Source organism: Pleurodeles waltl, chromosome 1_1 (genome assembly GCF_031143425.1).
Source record: "Pleurodeles waltl isolate 20211129_DDA chromosome 1_1, aPleWal1.hap1.20221129, whole genome shotgun sequence".
NCBI classification, from domain to species: Eukaryota; Metazoa; Chordata; class Amphibia; order Caudata; family Salamandridae; genus Pleurodeles; species Pleurodeles waltl.
The window spans coordinates 712,532,106-712,553,919 of record NC_090436.1 but is presented as its reverse complement, the minus strand read 5'-3'; the positions used below and the strand labels follow the sequence as shown (position 1 = coordinate 712,553,919).

Below are 21,814 nucleotides of genomic sequence, written 5' to 3'. Positions count from 1 at the left end.
TATGAGAGGGTAGTTGAGTTTTCTCCCTTGTGTGCTTTTGCCCCCCCCCCCCATAATACGCCCTACCCCATGCTCCAGGTTTCTCTCTCCCTTATGTGATTCCCCCACCCATGCTTTATATTGCTGTCTTTGTTGTGCATTTCCCCTGCAAAACATGTCTGTACCATGTTCCATGTTTCTCGCTCCCTTGTGTGTTTCTTTCCTGCAAAACATCTTTATGCTCTATGTTGCCCTCTCCCTTGTATGCTTCCCTCCAGCAAACCCATTACCCCTGCACTCTGTTGCTCTGTCCTTTGTGTCCTTCCCCCATTCTCCTGTGACTTTTGTACTCTCTCCCTTGTGCACTTCTCCCCCCTTGACAACACCTGCATGCTCTGTGTTGCTGTGTCCTGCCATGTGTTTCCTCCCTGTAAATTCCACCTCTGAGCTCCATGTTGTCCTTTCCCTTGAGTGCTTCTCTACCACCTGAAAACAACCAAAGCTCCTTCTTTCTCCTTTCCTCATGCTCCTCCCCTCCCCCATAACCTGCACCCCTGTGATCTGTGTTGCTATCTCTGTCATGTGTTTCCCCACCAGAAAACACAACCTGGCTCCATTCTTCATGTTGCTTTCTCACTCATGTGCTTTCCTCAATACAATCCACCACCTCACCCCCAAACAGTACTGGCAAAAACAATTGGTCCAAGGGTCATACCTATTTGTTTTCAGAAGCCTTTTTGTGGAGCTCTGTTTTCTCCAACTCGTCTGGACATTTTCCTAATCTTTTTTTTGACCAGCGCTACCATTGCTGTTTTCGGTGATATTTCTCCATCTTCTCCTGAGCCAGCTAGTTGCTGATAGGTGGGGTGGTGCTGCCATCTGTGGTGGCTTGTGTGTTGATTGTCCCAGTGTTTTATGAGTTTACATGATGCACATTTGTATGTTGCCCATCTTGGTTGCTGGATGGACACCCAGCATTGCTATTGGACACACACTTATTATGTTTGTCCAATTGTTTAGCATTCTTTCCCTGGCTCGTCTCACATTTATTGTTTGATAGTTAGCCTGGTTGTTTTGTTCTGTGGTGTGGCACCATATGCCTCAGTTTTTGTCCCTGGTTCTGGCTGCTATCCTTTTTGCTTCACACATTGTGTTATTTCAAAGCTTCACTTTTCTTTTATGTCACAGTGGCATATTTCCCTATTGCATTTTCTACAGTGCATACATTTATTGCCCTGCCTAGCCATGTCTCTCTTACTTTCTCTTTCTCACGAACATCTGTTTTTCTTTTGATCGGGTTCTCTATCATTAGTCATTGGGCGGTGTTTTATCTTCATTTGTGTTTGGTACTGGTGCTTCTGTCATGACTCGTTGGGAATTCTGGGGCCTCTGCTTTCTTTCCTTTGTTGGTTCTTTTTTGGCTTTAGGGTGTAGCTGTCCTCTGGATTCTATGAAGCTGTGTACTGAGAGTGCTGTTTAACCGCTAGGTACAATCTCACATTAGATGGCCACTGAGATCGCCAGTAATGGAAATTATTTCAAGCATTTCTTCCAGTTTTTTGTTGTTTGCTGTAGTAGACAAACTAAGAGTGAAGGATTTGTCCAGATATGGCTCAGTGCTCACTGTGACATAGGACTAACTATAGCTCACTAAAGAACCTTAAGCAGGCTGGAACGGTCTGGGATTACTTGTGCTCCCATTTGAAGGGATCTGACCTGGTAGGTTAGGCTATATTGTTCTTAACCAAACAGGACCAAGATTGATTTGAATATGGGTGGTATCTATTTAGAGTCGCATATGAACATGTCCCATGAACCACTGACTATTCCCCAACACAACGGAGCATTTTCAACTGTAAAATGCGTTGCACATCTAGGGCCATATGTACAACTGTTTTTAGCAGTCACAAATGGAGATTCGACCCATTTTTGACTTCTAAAACGGTCTCTAGCATGTACAAATCCTATTTTGTGAGTCAGTACCCTACTACCAACTCTCAAAAACAGGGTTTGCGAGTCGCTATTTGGCAGGGGCATGCCAAGGGTGTCCCTTCCTAATAAGAGTCACAGGGGGACGTACGACAGTTTTGCAACCGGAATGTGGTTGCTAAGAAATTGAAGTTTACTAACTACTTCAAGTAGGTAGTAAGCCAGTCGCAAACAGGAAGGGGCCACTAGGGGACCCCTTCCTCTTTGTGAATAGTAGCAAAAATGCTTTTTAAGAGCAGGCAGTGATCCCACAGAGCGCTGACTACTCTTAAAAAATAAAACAGAAACATTTCCTTTTTCTTTTTTGAAACGCATCCCGGTTTCCTTTAAGGAAAATGGGCTGCATTTAAAAAAAAAAAGTTGCTTCATTTAAAAGCAAACACTGCCATTGTGGTCTGCCGTCCCCAGCAGGCCACCGTACCTGTGTTATTGCCTATTCCCAATGGATCGCAAATTGCGACCTGCCTCATGAATATTGGTGAGGCAGGTCAATTGCGACCCCATTGGGTATCGCTAAATGTGTCTGTGACACATTAGTACATTTCCTTTTGTGACTTGCAAATTGCGAGTCCCGAAAGGAAATGGTGGTACATCTGGCCCCTAACATCCAATCTCTAAGTGCTGTGTGCCCCATTTATACTTGAGGAATTTAGGACTAGGTGTACATAGATTAGAATAGTGATTTCCTAATTGTGATTTTTGCAGTTAGGAAATCACTATGTCTAATGTATGAAACTTATTAAGTTTCATTTAGCGATTTGTAGTGGGTCGCAAACAGACCTCCTCCATAGATGTCTGTGATTGCTTTTAAATAAAACAGTTTTTTTTTTTAAACACAGACCGTTTTCCTTAAAGGGAAACAGGTTGCATTTCATTTTTCAATCTCAAAGGGTAAGGGCCTAGTGAATAGATTACCACCAGCTTGGAGTTGGCAGCAAAGTGCGAATGCTTTGTGTCCACATTTTGGTTGCAAAATATTTGTACATACCAATGCAACTTAGTATTTGAAAGGTGCCCTAAACATGCCCCTCCCAAACATCGATTCACAAAACCAAATTGCAATTTGGTAACAGGTTACCGAATTGCAATTAGAGCTTTGTACATTTGGAAATGCCTTTTTGAGTTCACAACTGGCCTCATTCTGTGAATCGGGCCGTTTGCAAATGCACAAAAGCTTCATACATCTAGCACTGTATATTAACCAAAGAGAAGCTCAAGATGGTGAGGTTGTCTAAAGTTCTAATCATGAAAAGATTGTACCAGTTTAAATTATCTGATTTTGTGATACTGTTTTGTCCATCCTTAACAGATATTGATGAATGCCACACTCCAGGGATCTGCATGAATGGACAGTGCATAAACACAGAAGGATCATTTCGCTGTGACTGCCCACCGGGCCTTGCGATTGGTGTAGACGGCCGTGTTTGTGTAGGTGAGGAATCTCCTATGTTGTGTAAAGTCTAAAGAGGTTGAAGGTTTTAGGTTGTTTGACCAGGACTACACATTTGTCAAATGTTACTGTCTTTGTGTTTTATAGATGCGTTGCCAAATCTAGATGAAGTCCATTGTACATGAACTGACCAGACTTCCAATAAAACACACAAGCACCACTCTCCCTTACCACATTAGAAACACCCTAGGAGTTTGGTAGTTCAGGATATTGTAAGCACATTTTAACATGGCCGGCTTGACCACACACTGTGTGCCTTTGGATTTTATTTCTAACATTTAGCTTCCTAGTACTCAAAAGGAATCAATGCCAATCAAGTTATATAAATTGTGAGCTACTTTATGTGTGGTCCAATATTGGGGAAAGTAATTGCATGGACGGTGACCTCATTCAAAAGCATTTAGGAAACTATCCTTCTTTGAAGTTTTTATTTTTCTGTGGTTTCTCAATGCACTTTTTCATATGCTGCATGATTCATTTGTCATCAAAATACACTGTGTTTCCAGCCTCTCGACTTCTAGCCCCGCATTGTGCTTTGAATAAACATTTTGCACTTCAACACGTTCCATTTCTCAGACACCAGATAAGCAACACTCCCGCTTATGCGGCCCCAGGAATGTAATGGTTCTGTTTCCCTTCACTCCTACCCCTTCTAGACACCCACATGCGCAGCTCTTGCTATGGAGGAATTAAAAAGGGGGTGTGCATCCGCCCTTTTCCTGGGGCTGTGACTAAGTCCGAATGCTGTTGCGCCAGTCCGGATTATGGCTTTGGAGAGCCGTGCTTACCTTGTCCTTCCAGAAACTCAGGTAAATGTTGATATTTATTTGATCGTGGAGCTATAATGCCTCTGACCATTTTCTTCTATTTTGTGACCAGTCTTTTAATGTAGACTACAAAGGATGATGTTCATTGCAGGAGTCCTACGCCCGATGGGAACTCTCATGCTGGAAGGTGGCATGTGACACTCGCAGACTTGTAAGCATTCCCTTGTGAATGAGACATGAGCAGAGATCTACCTCTTCCTCACATTACGTCACGCATCATGCGCACATTTTGTACAGAGGGCCAATGCATGTGTGCAATTTGATATGCCCACATTCTTTGCAATTTGCTTACATGCTAATTAAATTAATTGAGCAAATTGCAAATGTTTCCAATATATAACTATGGTGACTGAGGATTAAAAGCTTTGTGAACCAAGCTCTACATTTAGAGGAAGGGTGATTCATGAGGTCTGTTTAAAAGTCAAGTAGAAAACTGGCGAGCACACACATCGAAGGCTGGTGGGAAGAGATCGTACTTGAAAGTGGAGACAGTACATGAAAGGATGATTGAGTGTAGTAAGAGGATGCTGAGTATGTGCATTGAAAGGGTAAAGTGAGGTAGTGGGATGTGAACACAGGCTAATTGGAAAACCAATTGAAAGAATATACACCAAGACCTCTTGTGTACTATCAGCTGGTCAACCTACTATCTGAAGGGGAGGAAGAGGTGAATCTCAAGTGAATAAGAATAGGACACTTTTTCAGTATTTTTTGGGGCAGCTGTGGGAATTGATATTGCCAGTTTTAAATTGCTGGCAGTGGCAAGGAAGGACATTTGTGTGATGAAGATTAACAGATAGATATGGACGATAAAATGAAACGCAGAGTCCCTGGCAGAGTAGATGGGCATGATATCAGAGGAGACTGAAATGGGAGGTGTAAAGTTCCCAGGATGATGGGAAAGAGGTTAGTTCTGAGTTAGGTGTCTTAAACATTAGATAGTACAAGGTCATGTTGTATCGAGTTATGGTGCAATTAATAGCCTGCTTTTGAAGATGAATGGTAATAGGGAGAAAAAAGGAAATTAGTTTTCGCTATCTTTAACACACATCAAACAGGTGGTCCTAGAATCCACAGGATATGGCATCTAATGAGGTAATGAACACTGAGTACTGTTAGGCTTGCTAACAGATAGAGTTTTTTGTGCACTTTGAGCAGCATTAATACTCAGAGTACCAACGCTGAAACAGAGGAAGCTAACCAGCCCTTCCTGTCCAGAGTCAACATGGTTGATACAAGTAAATTGCAATTCTCTGTACAGAGGTCTCCGAAGATTTCTTTAGGCGATACTTCTGAGAATAATGCAAAACAAGTAGTCCACCACAATGGCAGAGACATTATAATGCACATGTGCTACCATGGCATCTGCTAAACTAGTAGATAAATAAAGGGCATAGTGATCACATTTTTTATCAGAAAGCTCTACATGCCTGTACTACTATTCTAAACTGGAAAGCAATATTATGCAGTGAAAAGATGAATTAAAGCATGTACACATAGGTTACAGCAGCCATTTAGTTCCATTGAACTAGGACAGTACATGCTACATACAGTTGTATACACATTAGTATTTCAGCAGTACACAAAATAATGTTGCCTAGGTAATGCTTATAGAACAGTAGAACAAATAGGTAACATCCAAGGTTGGAGGGACTGTAGGGTAATACGGCAATGCCCTAAGGGCTGGTATGACAGATCAGAGAGTGGGCCACTTGTTTGGCCTTTCTTATGGCTGGGTGGATAGTTTTTACTGTTGGTTTCCCTGATATTGCCATAAACATTGCCTACAGGAAACACAAACACATACATGCTCCCATAGTTTGCAAAGCACTGTACGGCATATCTGTAAAGTTTAACCAGACCAGGTTTTCAAATATGGACCACTTTTTAGCTATCTAATGTGCTAAGGGGCAGGCCCACATTTAATTTGTGCCTGCGCCTCATTTCTGTCCTGTGTGACCCTGGCCACTTTGTAGGTTTTGGAAACGAGGTAAGACAGCTTAATGACCATGTCTATGATGAAACATGACTCTGGCAGCCCTTCGTTATCGTTGAGAGCAGGAGACCATGAAGTTCCTTTAATCTTCATCAGTCCATATATGGTAAGGGCCCTGTCCCTGGTCAAAGTCTGGCACTTTGTCATTTACTATATAAATGGTTTGTACGTTAAAAGACATTATGGCAAATTCTGTAAGCCATTCTCCTATTGTAGGTACATCGGTTTTCCCCAGTGCAGCCAGTAAGGTCGCTATACATCTACTTAAGTGATTGGTGAGGCAAGAAATATAAGATAAATTGTGAATCAGCGCTTAGTGTATGAACTGGATTGATTGCACTTGAGAAAAGTCTGACCATTTATTCCTCCATTAGAGTTGTAGTGTTTGACAAAACCATACATTATGAGGATTTTTACAGCCTTGATACTGGCATCTCCAGCATTTATTAGCTGTCAAGATTTTAAGTGTAAAGAGCACTGGGAAAATATTAATATAGATTCTTATCATCCTAGGTTTTTCTCCTTTTACCTGTCTGCCTTTCTGTCTTGAACTTTGGTAATTGATTTTTCACTTCTATGGCACGGTTTATAGTATTCCTAGGAAACCATTTGGTAATCGCTGCACTCTATAACTCTATAAATAACATACCATTACATTACAAGTAACATTAGATTGTTCTTAAGTTGATAATTTGTTAACTGCATAGTGCCTGATTGATGTCAAATGTCCATATACTTACGCTATATCAGAACACGAAGGGCCAGATGTAGGAAAAAAGCAAATTGCGACTTGCAATTTGCGAGTCTGTGCGACTCGCAAATTGCAAGTCGCAATTTGCTATGCAGAAAGGTGTCTCAGACACCTTCTGCAACTCGCAATGGCGTCGCAAAGACCCACCTCATAAATATTTATGAGGTGGGTCGCAGTTTGCGACCCCATTGCGAGTATGGGCACTCACGGGGATGGTGGCCTGCTGGAGACAGCAGACCACCATGTCCGTGACTGCTTTTTAATAAAGCAGTTTTTTTTTTTCTATCTGCAGCCCGTTTTCCTTAAAGGAAAACGAGCTGCACTTAGAAAAAAAAACCGAAACCTTTTGTTTCGGTATTTTTCAGAGCAGGCAGTGGTCCATAGGACCACTACCTGCTCTGAAAAATAGTTTTTGTGATCATTCACAAAGGGGAAGGGGTCCCATGGGGACCCCTTCCCGTTTGCGAATGGGTTACCATCCACTTCAAGTGGATGGTAACAGCGATTTCATTTGCGACCGCTTTCGCGGGCGCAAATGAAATTGCATAGCATTGCGAGTGGCAAATAGGAAGGGAACACCCCTTCCTATTTGCGAGTCGGAAATGCATTTTGCGAGTCGGATCCGACTCGCAAAATGCATTTCTGCATAGCAGAGAGGCTTTTGCGCCTCGCAAACGGCGTTTTTCGCCGTTTGCGAGGCGCAAACCCTTTGCTACCTCTGGCCCGAAATAAATACATAAATATCCTATTACCAACCCTGAGGCAGTTCAAAAGACACTTTAAGACTTAGCTTTTCATTATGAACTTGACATCCACCTAGGCAATAGTGCTTATCCACAACGAAACTACCCATCATCTGCCGACAATAGTACAAACTATTTGTTGGATGCTCTCTACCTGAAGAAAGTGCTGTACTTTGAATTCCCCTGCTAGCACAGTTCATAGTCAGAGGAGACTTCCTTAAGCTCTGGGGATGTTTCACCTTTTCACGTTTGTGTATGAGTAGTGTTGTATCTTTCCAAAGCAATATCCATAGCTGGGTCTTCTTGCATTCAGTCGAGCATCTGCCAGTCAAAGACATCTTTATTTCTGCAGTATGCCATAAAATGCGTATAAAACATCATATTTATAAATATAAATACAGTTGAATATAAGAAGGCAATTTTGATCATTAAGAAGCTATAAAAACGTAAAACATTAAATGACATCCTAAAATTTCCAGGATATTGGTATTGAAATAAAAACAAACGTCATCAATCAAATTAGAACATCCATTAAAAGCTTACAAACTCACAGCGGTTTCTAATCACCAATGCATTTCTAATAAAACTAAAAAGTACGTGGCACATAGTTAATTTTTGTAAAAAATCCATTTGCTAACCATAATTGCTTAATCCCTGTGGGCAAAATAGAATAAAATGACATGTGCTCTGTTTTGTGGCCTTATCACAATGACATGATGGTAGGTCACGCTACCAAGCACACTGTGTCGGAAAAGCAACTTAGAAATTGATTAAATTTAATCTAAAATATGTTAAATGAAGCCGATAATTTACATTCTCAGTCCATCCCCCTACCGTTCAATGGATTTAACTGTTGAAATTTGCACATAATACTCAACTGTTTTCATATTTGAAGCCCACCATAACCTTTCCTTCAAACAGTAGTCCGCATGGCGAGATTTTACAATAGCCATAGCATTGGGCAAAATAGGATTAGGAGACATAAGCATTTCTATAATGCCCAGTTTGTGAAAATATGATTTTAGATGCATTAGCCAGGGTATCTTACTCACATTATCTGGGGATAAATATTCTGACATGCATGCTCTCACCAAATCCACCTTTGGGTTTTTGCCACCAGTTGATCCATAACCAGAGTGGTGCAATATTTATCTGGTCAACTATATACGGTAGGCCCAACTCTTCATGGCATATATAATTTGCAGTATTGTTTGGTACTGCAAGCAGCCTGCATGTAAGTCTGCTTTCTATGTTTTGGAGCATGTCTACTTTTGGCACTCCCGAACCCCTGCCCAATATAGGGCAGCAGGGATGCATTTGAATTACTACAAGGCTATCATTTCTGCCAAAAGTTTATGTTGAGAGTCCTTGCAAAGCAGAAAATGGCCCCCACATTCCTTCACATGTGTTGCGATTTCATATGGAGATGTGATTTCCATTTTAGGGATGAGCTAAAACAATTCCTAAATAGTTAAAATCATTTGTTCTTTTTAAAAGTGAACTCCCCATTCCTAAGTGCTTACGTTTTATGCATAATGGCCAACATGACATAGTATATGATGTTGAGTAATTCACTTTCAAATTCAGGCCCGCCATATACTCTGTAAAATGATCTAACAGCTTCTGCAATGCATTTGAGGTGTGAGAATTCAAAACAGTATCATCTGCGTTCAAGAGTATGGGCACAGATTGATCCCCTATCTTTGGGGCATCAACGCCTTCCCCTAATAAGTATTCTGTAATGCCACTAATATAGATCAAGAACAAAAAAGGGGCTAAGATGCATCCCTCTTTCACGCTTCTCAGGGACTCTATTTAAGTTGATAATCCCCCTTGTGGACCATATTGAACCAAAACTTTGAGGTCATGATGCAAGCGTTTTGTTAGGGTAAGTAAATTTGTTTCTACCCTAATTTTCTGCATTATTCTGTTCCTGTTGCCTAGATCAAAGGTGCTCAAAAGATAAATTAAGGGCATGTGAATGGCCCTCCTTTTGCCTTCAACGTGTAAGTTTATTGTTTGCTCTACCAGGCCTATGCCAGGCCTAAACCCCCACAGGACAGGGGTTCATATCTTATTGTCTTCCACCCATGTCTCTAGTCAGGCCAGAATCACCTGTCTCAGGATATTTGCAGTTGTGTCAATTAAAAAGATTTGCCTGTAGCAGACCGGGGCTAATTTGTTTCCCCTTTTAAAGATATGGATGAGGGTGGTCAGTCTCCATGACTCAAGGAATTCAGCCTCAACTGCGCTTCTTAAGACATTTGTTAACATGGGGCCCCACAAATTGGTATTTAATTAAAAAAGATCTACTCGGACCGCATCAGGGTCAGGCGCCTTTCTGTGAGCCGATTTATTTATTGCTAAGACTACCTTGGTTGCCTTTATAGGGGTCTCTAGAGGTATTGGGGCTACATCTATCAGAGAAAAACTATTTAAATCTCCTGTTTGCAGTGGCTGTCTTTCAGTAGGTTGGAAAACACATGTGAAATGGGATACCCACTGAGCTTTCAAGCTTATGACTTCTACCTTACGGGTGTCGTAATCAGGGAAAAAGGATGATTTATGACCTCCCAGAACCTAGTGCTATCCCTTAACGAGGCAGCCACTGTCAAATCTTCCCATGCCTCTTCCCTTATTTCCCTCTTCCTTTCCCCCACAACACTCTGATAATCATATTCAGCCTTTTGGGCATCTTTAGGGTTGTGTGGTGTTAATTTAAGTACAACTTTTAGTTGTCTCTGAGCCATGGAGCAGGCTGTGATAAACCATCGATGTGGGATGACCTCTAAGATAGGCCTGTGGGTGACCAGGACTCCTAAGATAGACTTATATAACCTTTTGAATTCCGTTGGAACAGAAACATGACTATGTTTTCCTTCTAGGCACACCATAATAGACACCATGATGGCTTGGACAATTTTCGGAGTCAATCTAAATGGGTCCAATTTTGCCCATTTAATCCATGGACCTTTATTCTTTGTATAAGACATATTGAACTCCTTGGCTCCAGGATTCTTACTAGTTTTTAGTGCTAGTTTTATATGCACAGGGGTATGGTCACTAAGATAATTAGTCAGAGATTTATGGCTTGAAGCAAGGTGGAAGGCATATGCTGATATCAATATGAAATCTATAATACTTCCTGTAGCCCCTCCCCTGTAAATGTTGAAATCAACTTGGTGGAATTTAACTGAGCCTCACTCAAAGTTACTAAATCGTGTTTCAGAATCAACATATTCAGAGTGTCCCCACTCCAGTGTGTTTGAAATTTACCCAATCCACACATTCATCCAATGGAAATGCAACTGATGCGTTATCTCTTATAGGACAGAAGGTAATATTAATATCCCCAACCTATATTAGAATTACTTTCTTCATCAATTGAAGGAAAGAATCTTCTAAGAATCGATCTAAATCAATACTTCCTTTACATGCTTCTTGATTAAAAATGTTGTTGTAAAAGGTTATCAACAAAATGTCTTGTTGTCCCGCTAACGATATCAATGAAACCAATAACTGCGGTGAGGACCATTTAAGAACATCATTAACTTTTGGGATTTTCACAGAAACAAACATGGCAAGACCCCCTCACGCTCTTCCTGCTGATGATGCCAGTGCTAGTTGGAAAAGGGGAGTAAAACCATCTATATAGAATGGGTTTGTTATCTAAGTCTCTTGGCGCAAAAGATATCAAAAGACGAGACCAGATTTTGCCATCTGATCTGATTGCATCCAGTCCTCTACCCATGTTATTTGCTTCCTGATGTAACCCTTATGAACACCACATTCATCCACTACTCAGACCCTGCACTAGTGACCACATTGGGGCCCCTTCAAATACAAGGATTTTATATTATTAGACCCATGCATGATCTCTGTACTGAGAAGCTAGTCATGGCTTCTTACCTGACTTGAAGTAGTGTCTCATGACATACTTGGAATAAAAACAAAACAAAGGGCACCCTTGCAGAGTACATAAATTCCCACTCACTGAAAAAAATGCCTTGAAGTGGGTAATCGTCAGGAGCATTGTTTTACAAAAAATCTGAAACATATGCTTATGAAAAAATATAGATCCTTCTTTATTCACTCTAAAATAAATCTTCAATACTGGTTTTCACAATTTTAAACCTCCATTTTTTGTTTCTTAAAATATAATATTGAAGTACAAATTTATCGAGAAGACTCAAGATTCACAGTATATTGTGATAGGAAATCGTCATGGTGTAAGATTGCACCAAGACAAGAATGTTGGTGGTGCATGTTACTATAGTTGTATACAAGCACCTCACTCACACTCATCTTATGAATATTCAGTCTGCTTTTTTTAAGCATCTTATCTCCCAACATATCATGATTTGGTCCTTTGTAGGCACAAGTCCAAACTCTCTTCTCACTGTCCCTATTTTCCTGGCATGTGCCTTCTGCCCTCCACTCTAAATGTCCATGAGTCCATTCACCATGTTTACCTGTCTTACATGTCATTGTGAACGTCTTTCAGCCTTTCTCCTAACCAACACTTACGTCATCTTTCCCCAATTTCAAATCTTTGTTTCATGTTTTGTTATGTCTACACTGTAATCATATAGATGTAATAACTTCCAGGACCAACGTTCAGTGAACACACAAGCTTTATGTGTTATTTTCTTTCACCTGTCCTTTTCCAATGCCCTTTTGTTTGCCACTTGCAGTGCCGATATGTTGAACGGAGTAAGTTAAATTTGGATTGCCTACGTTTTATAGGACAAAGTTAGTTATTACCCCATCTCAGATTTGAAAACAGGATGAGAAACCTACGTTCATTGCATTTACTATCATTTGTAGTTTGGTGAAATCACAACACAAAAGATAGACTATTTATAATCAATCCCTTTAATAATGAAGACTTGAAGTGAGAAACAATCAGCACCAACATTTCTTTATCTTCTCTTTATTTCCTATCATAAATGATTACATGAAACTACAACTCTCATATCCCCCACCTTGTATAACTGTATGTTTGTAGCAGTACCACTTCAGGTGTTGTTAGATAAGCAATAGATTTGCTGAATATACATACACTTCAAAGCTGTGTCAATGAAATATATCTGTTTTGTTTCATGCGAACAGCGGAATTCCAGAGCCTCTGCAGTGGTGGAATAGGAATCACAGTTGATGGAAGAGGTAATCTGTTATGATCATTGTTTCAAAATGTTTTTAACAACATTACTTTTTACCCAATTACAGAATTTGACATTCTACTTCAACAAAACATATTCATTTATTTTGCCGGCACTGCCGTCATTAAGAATTTTTGCAGTGGGTCAGACAGTGTTGTGATCCATAAGTTGGTAAAATCTATTTCTTCCTGGTTGTGAACTCTGGGACACAGGCATATAAATCTCTGTGTATGTAATTAGGATCTGGAGATATTGTTCTGGCCTGAAACAGCTACATAGTAGTTTCACAAAAGGCCTGTCAATTCTGCAACAACTGGTGCTTTATTGTCAGTACAATTGTGCCAGCACTCTGCCTTATTAAGAGTTAATTTATGCTTGCCTATGTACAACTAAGATTTGTGCAAATCGATGTAATGGGTTCTCCGCTAGCAGAGGTAACTGAGTTTTTGGCACTCCGGAAGTTCGTCCAAAATCTCCGCTAGCCCCGCCAGCAGAGCAGGGCTCATCCGGTATGCACTGCAGCCCAGTTATGGACTACACAGCCCAAGCACAGACAGTCTGCGCTTGCGCTGTGTAGCCCATAACTGGGCTGTAGTGCACACCGGAGCCTGGGAGCAGGGGGCAGAGGTACACAGAGAGCCAGGCTACTGCAGAGGAGGACGACAGGAAGAGGAGGACCCCCTGGATAAACCAGGTAAGTCAGTGTCTCTTCTTTTCTTTTTCCTTGTTTGTGCACTCGAGTGCTACCTGTATTTAGGCCAGGGCCGTAGGCATTGAAAGCTGCTGTTTCAGGTCTCTTGTGCACCGGCCTGTCCTGTGTGAAGTGCACATGGGACAGGCTGGTGCACAAGAGGCCTGAAATGGCAGCTTTCACTGCCTACAGCCCTCTCCTCAATGTGCCCAATCTCAGAAGCGCTAAGCAGGTTCGGGCCTGACTAACCAGGTCCGACCCTACTTAGCGCTTCTGAGATCGGGTGCATTCAGGACTCCGTGGGTCACGGAACTCTACCTCTGCAGAATTCCACAGAGGTTTTAATCAACTCCATGGAAGTCCGCGGAATAGAACTCTGTGAACTCCACCCAGGCCTAATCACAACCTTGACACAAACAGAAGTTTCATGAAATAAAGAAAGAATAGAAATAATGCAGTTCCAGACAGAAAGCCTAGAGGGAAACATATCCCATTAATTCTATCACAGTCCATACCAATTTTGAAGGGTTGAAGGACTCATCTGTAGTACAGCAGAGGGATAATATGCATGCTGCAAAGAACGCTTACTGTGCAAATCACAGAACAGTATTTTATGTGCATAGCTCAGTAGGATACTGCTTCTGTCACTGAGCTCCTTTGTTATGTGCAGTTCATAAATTACAATCATAATCTAGCACATTGAGCTATGAACTGCCATCAAAGGGCTGAATGCAAACTGCACAGTACAGGTTAAAAAATCATGTTTTTTAACAGTCTTTGTTTATCCTAATTTTGCTGAAAAGGGTTTGTTTGGGTAGAAACAAATTATTAGTAAAGTCAACCCTAACCACTGTGTTACGTTCTGAATCCTGAGTTTATGCTTCTCCAAACCAGGCACTCTTAAAAAACGCCTGCCAGTATTGATGACGTGAATTCTACAACTTGTAGTCCCTTTTCTCTTATATCGCATTTTCTATATTCTGATTTACACACATATGATTAATTGTCTCAGTATGTGTGTGTGATGTTAAGTGCTCCAATGCCCAACACTGGTAAGAGAGGCACTATAAAACAAATCAAATACATGTGAGAGAGGGGCTATGGAGAGATGAGAGGCACTGTTAGAGGGTGGTTGTGAGGCAATCATTGAAGAACCCCAAGAAAGACTGCTGTACCCTGGTGTACTGTAAGGTCATCATTTACTGTTCTTTAAAAATAAATACAAAATGTGTTGTAGAATGCACTGTTTTTGACATTTTTTCCCAACTTTTCTTGGGGAGGAACTTCCCAAGACCCATTATAGTGGTCAGGCTCTCTTGCTATGCACCCTATGGAGGCTGGTCTGGCTAAATTTGCCAGAGCCGCTTTGGTTTCCGAGTCAGGCTCTGGATCAGTGGTTCAAATGTTTGGTTTATGTTCTGTGTAGAATGGAATCCGCTGTAGCTTGTGCTGCCATCTGTTACATTTACCTCAAAATTCTAAATAAACACAACAAATTAACTAGGAATCCCAGCTTTGCTGTGTTGCTGTATTTGTCAGAGTTTTCACAACCAGTCATTGCAGCAGTAGCCAACAGTATAGCATTCTATGGTAAATTGTTTGTATTTCTTTTCTTTAACCAGATCTATATTCCATGCTATGCATATTTGTTCTTCAGAACCATTTTAATATTAACACTTCTCTTCTTTCTTTGCTCCACATTTTAAAATCTCATCTTCCCTTGATTCACACAGATATTAACGAATGTGCTCTGGATCCTGACATTTGCGCTAATGGAATTTGTGAAAATCTACGTGGTAGCTATCGTTGCTACTGTAATAGTGGATATGAATCTGATACCACTGGGCGAAACTGCATCGGTAAGTGATCACACCAACCATTGTTTTTGGGTTTAGCCATAATTACGTGCCTGATTATTGCCATAGAGGGTAGTCAGTCACAACAGCAATGGAGCCCCCTCCCCGCCGTTAAAGTAGTCCGCCATTCGCATTTAAAGATGGGTGGACTTTAGGGTTAATCACATCGGGGACTGTTCTGTGTCTGCCATGATTATTCTGATCCAAAACCATGGGGAGACAGGGCCATCAGGGAAATGGCTACATGTCCACCTCTCCAATTTAAATGGATGGACATGTCAAACATTATAATGCTCCACCTGCCATAGGAGAAGACTCTCATGGCGAGAGGAGCATTACTTTGTTTTTCTTTTAAAAAAGAAAATCCCTTTACAGGATTTTCTTTTTGAAAAGAAGAAAAGAATGCTGTTTGCTACAGGGCTGCATCCTGGTGGATGGAGTAGTCTTGGCCTGGTGGGGGTAAAGTACTAGTTATGGTCCCACACAGTGGGCTCAAGCTACATGGAAGAGTGTCTTATAGGGGTAAGGGGCAATAACTAGCATTATTAATTGACTTCATAGTCAGAACGTTTGTTGGCACAGAAGGTTATACAGAGTGCCGTGGGAGCATGTCTGAAAATCCATGCAAGTGAGAAATTTCCAGATGTACTTTCTTTCCATAGTCCACTAAGTAAACAACAGTGGTTTGTCTATACAGGGGTGTGGGGGCATTGTAACAAATTAGGTATGGTGGACATGTGCAGATGCAATTTTTAGTTTGCAAAACATGTTTCCTCAAGGAATAAATGCCCTCCTCAGTTCCCTAAGAAATATTAGGGTCTATCCATTCTATAAACACAGGCTTTATTCACTCAACATAACCATCAAAGCAGCCATAAAAAAACACAATTTAAAAAACATAAATAGTTAAGAGCATAGGGGAAGTTTAAAAGTCATCCGACAATTGCAATAAAAATATAATCACTCCCACTTCACATACACAGCATACTTATTTACAAAGATTTAAAATTCTTAAGTAAGCGAATACGTATATACCAAGCAGCCACAAGAACCTTGCTAACCGCAGAAATTGAAATAGTTGAAGTATCACTTTTCAAAATCCTTAAACCAGTATGACATTGTCTTATACCCAAATTCCGGCAAATTGTGCAAATCCACTTACGCCGATGAATGGAGTATGCCGGGCAAAAGAACATAAATTGTTCAACAGATTCAGTACAGTTACGACAGGCAGGACATATGTCAGATGTTAAAGATGGTCCCCATCTGCCTGTTACTGTTAGGGACAACATCGGTAGACATCCAAAATGAAAACAAGCATACAGACTCTTCCCCAGCATATCAGGAATAAAATCTACATATAGTTCGAATTGGGGGTACTAAGGAATTGATCAGTCAGCTGACCATGTGATGTATAAGAGAGAAAATTGTTTTTTTACATAAGACCAATAAGCATCTTTCAGAATAGATTTATGATTTCTCCCTAGATTCTGTGTATTTTCCCAATAGCTTTCAAGCCCCAGAATACAGAACCATTTTGACACATGCCTGAACCATGGAATAGATACTACCTTCGGTCTTCTTAAAAGTTCAAGAATGGAGTCCCTATATGCAATGAGCTCAGAGGTGGTCCAAATCCTTACCCAGAAGAGTAGGGGTCTCAGGGCTATCAGATCAGCAACGCGATTAAACTCAAGATCCAAATAAACCGGGATCATGGGTGTGCTATGCGGGCACGCAAGTAAAACCCTAGCAAAATTATGTTCGCCCACAGACAATCTATTGCTGTTGTAAAAAACCCCCACACCTCGGCACCATAGGTGGACGTGCCCTGGTCCTTGGCCAAATAAATCTTGATGGCCAGAGATACTTTTTTTGTTACAGAGCTTTTATAGAAACGCAGCATAGCTCCCGCCCTATGCTGAAGAAGTGAGGGGGCATTGTTCTGACAAGTAGACAATACTTCTACCACCTCATTTATAAATAAGGTAAATAGGGTTGGGGCCAGAATACATCCTTGGCAAACCCCCCTCTGGATGGGGATATGTTCTGTTAATTCTCCCTGGTTGCCTCCTCTCACCTGAGCATATGATTTCTCATGTAGCCGTTGTAATAAATTAATTATGCTATTAGGAGTACCCATTCTATGTAACACTTCCCATAGTTTTTCTCTGGGGACCATGTCAAACGCGGATTGAAGGTCCACAAAAACGACATATAGATTTTGCTTGGCAAGAACTATATGTTTCCAATATAGAAGCATCAGCCTGAAAACCTGGTCCACTGTACTAGTTTTGGGGCGAACGCCCGCCTGTAGTGGGAATAGCACCTGATGTTCTTGAACCCAACTTAATAGCCTTCCCAAAAGCTGTTTAGCAAAAATGACTGTAATTTGCTGGGGAGCTCACAATGCCCTTTTTAATGATCGGAATTATTTCAGCCCCCTTTCACATACTCGGAATTGCGCCCCCCTGCTGCAATTTTGTTCGAAATCGAGTTTTATGTACCAGGACCATACTATTGGTTCAGATTTATATAAATCCCCCGGAACCAATAACTGTTTTTAAAGCTAATTTTGCCTCAGAGCAATCCTTATTAAACCACACATTGGTTTTAGAATTACAGTCAGGATACTTGGTGCTGGTCTTTGTTATAAAAAAAAAGTCTGGAGTTTCTTCAATAAATATCCAGGGATGCTAAGAATAGGAATATCACTATTTTCATACTTCTCATATACAGCCATTACATCAACAAACAACTGATAAATCCCCTTTATCAAAAAGGGATTAGACAGCACTTTTGGCCAGCAGATCCGAAAGGAACTATTATCCAGTAGTGGTGCTGGAACCACAGTGCGGTGGTCATTCTGTGATCTCCTGAATACATCACTATGCATAGTGAGAAGCAAAGGATTATGATCACTCTCATAACCTGGGTCCACCTTCATATCTTTTAGGAAGGGCCATAACCTAACATCCACTAAGATATAATCAAGTAGACTGGTGGACATGCGACGCTTAAAGGTCGGTGCGATGCCCAAATCAGAGGGGGTTCGGCCATTGCAAGCCCTAAGACCATGTTTGAGACAAAAGGATATCAACTGGGAAGCAGCACGGGAACAAATACACAGTTGTTTATTCATTAATTGTGGAATACCCCAAAGTTCATCTTCTTCATCCATTTAACCACCATTTAAACAGGAAGTTTCAAAGGTACAATTCACATCTCCAGCAATCACTAAATTCGTCAGAGGGTGTAAAGTATCCAAAAATTCAGACAACTGCGCTAAGGTCTGAGACCCTAATCCCCGTGGGACAGATCAAGCTTAGACATTAATTAGAGTAATCTTGAAATCTCGATCAAAAGTAAGTTGTACTCCCAATAAGCTAGGTGAGTCAATTTTTAACACAGAATGAACACTCTATAGTCTTTTCTTTAACAATACCAGTAGGCCCTCTTTAGCATGACCTAAGCCCCTCTCTGCTGGTTGAGCCTCAATGCAATATGATAAAAACCCGTCTATATAAACTTGATCCTCGGCCCAAGTCTCCTGAAAAAGAGAGATATCCTGATTGTTAATTAAATTGACCCATTCAGGGTCACCAAACTTCCTGTCAAGCCCCGCTATTTTCCAGGACATAATAGATCATTCCGAACTGATTACCTCATCTCTGGACCTAGGACACCGAGACTCCCAATGATGTATATCCTGATCAAATACCCCTGGTTTGAGGTCCGGGGACGCTGTTAAAAGTGGGTCAGTATGTAGTCAATTAGTTGCTGATGGTATATGGAAGGATTTTGCTACCGGAGCTGGAACACACTTTTGAGTAGATACTAGGCCATCTAGGGATACTGATGAACCGGCGGCTGGTGCGTGTGGTACAAGTCTAATGCCATCCCCTCTCAAATCCCTAAGATAGCAAGTATGTGATTCAAAATCCATAAGTTTATCCGCCAGGAGCCTGTCTGCAAAACAAATAGAAATAAAGTCAAAGTTTGAGCCATGTTGACTATGTCTGCCCACCTCGAGGATATCAGCATGGATGACTGAGAGACAATTGCGCAGAGCACGTAGCCAGTAAACAGCCTTATTAATCAAGGAATCATGGGTTTCCACTGAACCAGAGGGTAGTTTAGGCACCTCAGCCATGTAAATGGTGCCAACTTTGCTCCTCAGTCCATGGCCCCGTTCCAAATGAGCTGGCCTTTTAGTGCTATCTTGAACTACCACATCAGTATGGAACCTAGGGGCCCAAGTAAAGTGTGTAAAAGAGCTTGCAACTTCAACAGGAACCTGATTACCATCATCCCCCTGAGGGCCCTTAACAGGATCGGTCAACTGAGCTGTAACAGGCCTTTGGGACCCCAAAAGTTTCCTATTTCTGGGAGTTATACTGTGCTTCCCCCTTACAATTGCAGGCACAAGCTGAGGTCTCTCTTCGTAAGAAACAGACACTTTTTGGGGGGAAGGATGGTAACGGACCCCAACGAAGGGGTACCTACTCTCAACCTTGGGTCAGACAGGGTAGTACTCTCACCCTCTTTTAACTCTCCATCTGGCCTCTGGCACTCACACTCAGGCTTCTGTGACTGTCCCCCCTTGAAGGTGTCCATCAGTAAAAGCAGCAGACCCTTGACTTTATCCACCCTCTGAAGAACAGTGACCAAATAAATTCCCTCATGGGATGGTGACAATCTGTCAATGTCAATGTAATTGGAGAAATTAGTTAAAACTTTATCGTCGACACAGGTTCCAACTGGTGCACAAACAGAAGGTCCCTCTTCCTCCGCCAAAGGGCCGAACCGATTTGTACACAAAATATTAGGAGTCACCACAATTACTGGACTTAGCGGGGTGGAGAACCTCATTCCCCCATAAGAGAGACACTGCTCGCACAAAGAACAGTTCCCAAGTCACTGCAAGATGTTAGAGTCGTCAGGGGAGAAGAATTGGTCCTAGGAACTTGAGGTACCTGTTTTAAAACATTCTCAACTCAGGATTTAGATAATTGCAACATCTTTTAAATATGTCCAGAACTTTTTTCTCAGATGTGCTGCTTTTTGTATACAGTGGTGGGTTAGAATTACTTTTCAAAATGGCCTCCGCCTCTTCAATCAAAATATCAGTGTCATCTAGGAGATTATTCCTTTTATGTATTGAAGAGCTCGCTTGGTTACTTGGCCGTTTTTTTGATTTTTTTATGCCATTCGACGGAGCAGGGATGTCCACAGCTTTGCATTTCCCCATCATAAAATAAAATAGTAGATAAGATAACAGTATAACCTAAAAAGATCCCTCAATAAACTTACTTCTGTAAATCGGGTGCCCAGCCTGGCCTCTTTGTACGATGACGAACGAAGACGGGCCCGTCTTGGCCCGGTCTTGGCCCGCGCGCGTCCCGCGCCGCGGGATTAACAAGGGCTTTAAGTAGCGCAAGAGTCAGGGAAGCCTGGGGGATGGAGTCCCACCCCAGGCGGCAAAGTTGGTTCCAATGTGTCCTGCGCCGCGGGATTAACAAGCGCTTTAAGTAGCGCGAGAGTCAGGGAAGCTTGGGGGATGGAGTCACACCCCAGGCGGCAGAGTCGGTTCCAATGTGAGTTAGTGTGGATGTTTACAGGCTGATGAATTGCCCAGGAATAAACTTTTTCCAACCTCGATAAGTGACATACCATAATAGACAATTTATATGCCAGAAAAATTCCAATCTGACCCTGAAAAGTTACGATCTCAATTCTGTGAAATCAATTAACTATTTTTTGTTTGTAAGCTTAATTGTTGTAGATTGTACAAGAACTACTAGCTGTCTTCGCCTTTGAATAATCCTTTCTTGATCTGTGGATGAAGCACCAACACATATGTTTTCAGCTATTGATACATATGTGAAGGGAGAAAGAAAGGGAGCAAAGAGACTTTGGCCCTCATTATGTCCCTGGCGGATGGCGGTATTTTGGAGAAAGGTACTGCCAAAAAGCTGGCGGTACCTTTCCCCAAAATATGACATTGGCGTTTTGGCTCAAGCCAAACTGCCAATCTACCACTCTGTCCGCCAGGGTGGTAACAGCCGCTGGCTGGAGACTTCAGGATTATGACCCCACCTACCGCCATGGTTTTCCCGGCAATCTTACTGCCACAAAAACCATGGCGGTAGGCACTATCAGTGCCAGGGAATTCCTTCCCTGACACTGATAGGGGTCTCTGCCACCCCAAACCCCTCCCAGAGTCACCCCCCTCCCTCTCTCAACCACCCCACATACACGCACATTCACACACCAACAAACACACGCATACACACACTCATTCCCACATTCATGCATGCATGCATACATACATTTACACACACATTAACACACACTGACATACATTCTA

The 21,814-nt window shown here is 41.7% G+C and overlaps 1 protein-coding gene across 1 annotated transcript in view; it reads left to right on the top strand.

Annotated features, from left to right (window-relative positions):
• The window catches only part of FBN2 (fibrillin 2), a 1,006,102-nt gene that overhangs the window by 613,447 nt on the left and 370,841 nt on the right, over positions 1–21,814 (top strand). The window contains exons 15-18 of the mRNA XM_069227289.1: positions 3,278–3,400; positions 4,075–4,227; positions 12,848–12,901; positions 15,322–15,447. Coding sequence (XP_069083390.1) covers positions 3,278–3,400; positions 4,075–4,227; positions 12,848–12,901; positions 15,322–15,447 — 456 coding nt within the window. The remainder of the gene's footprint in view (positions 1–3,277; positions 3,401–4,074; positions 4,228–12,847; positions 12,902–15,321; positions 15,448–21,814) is intronic.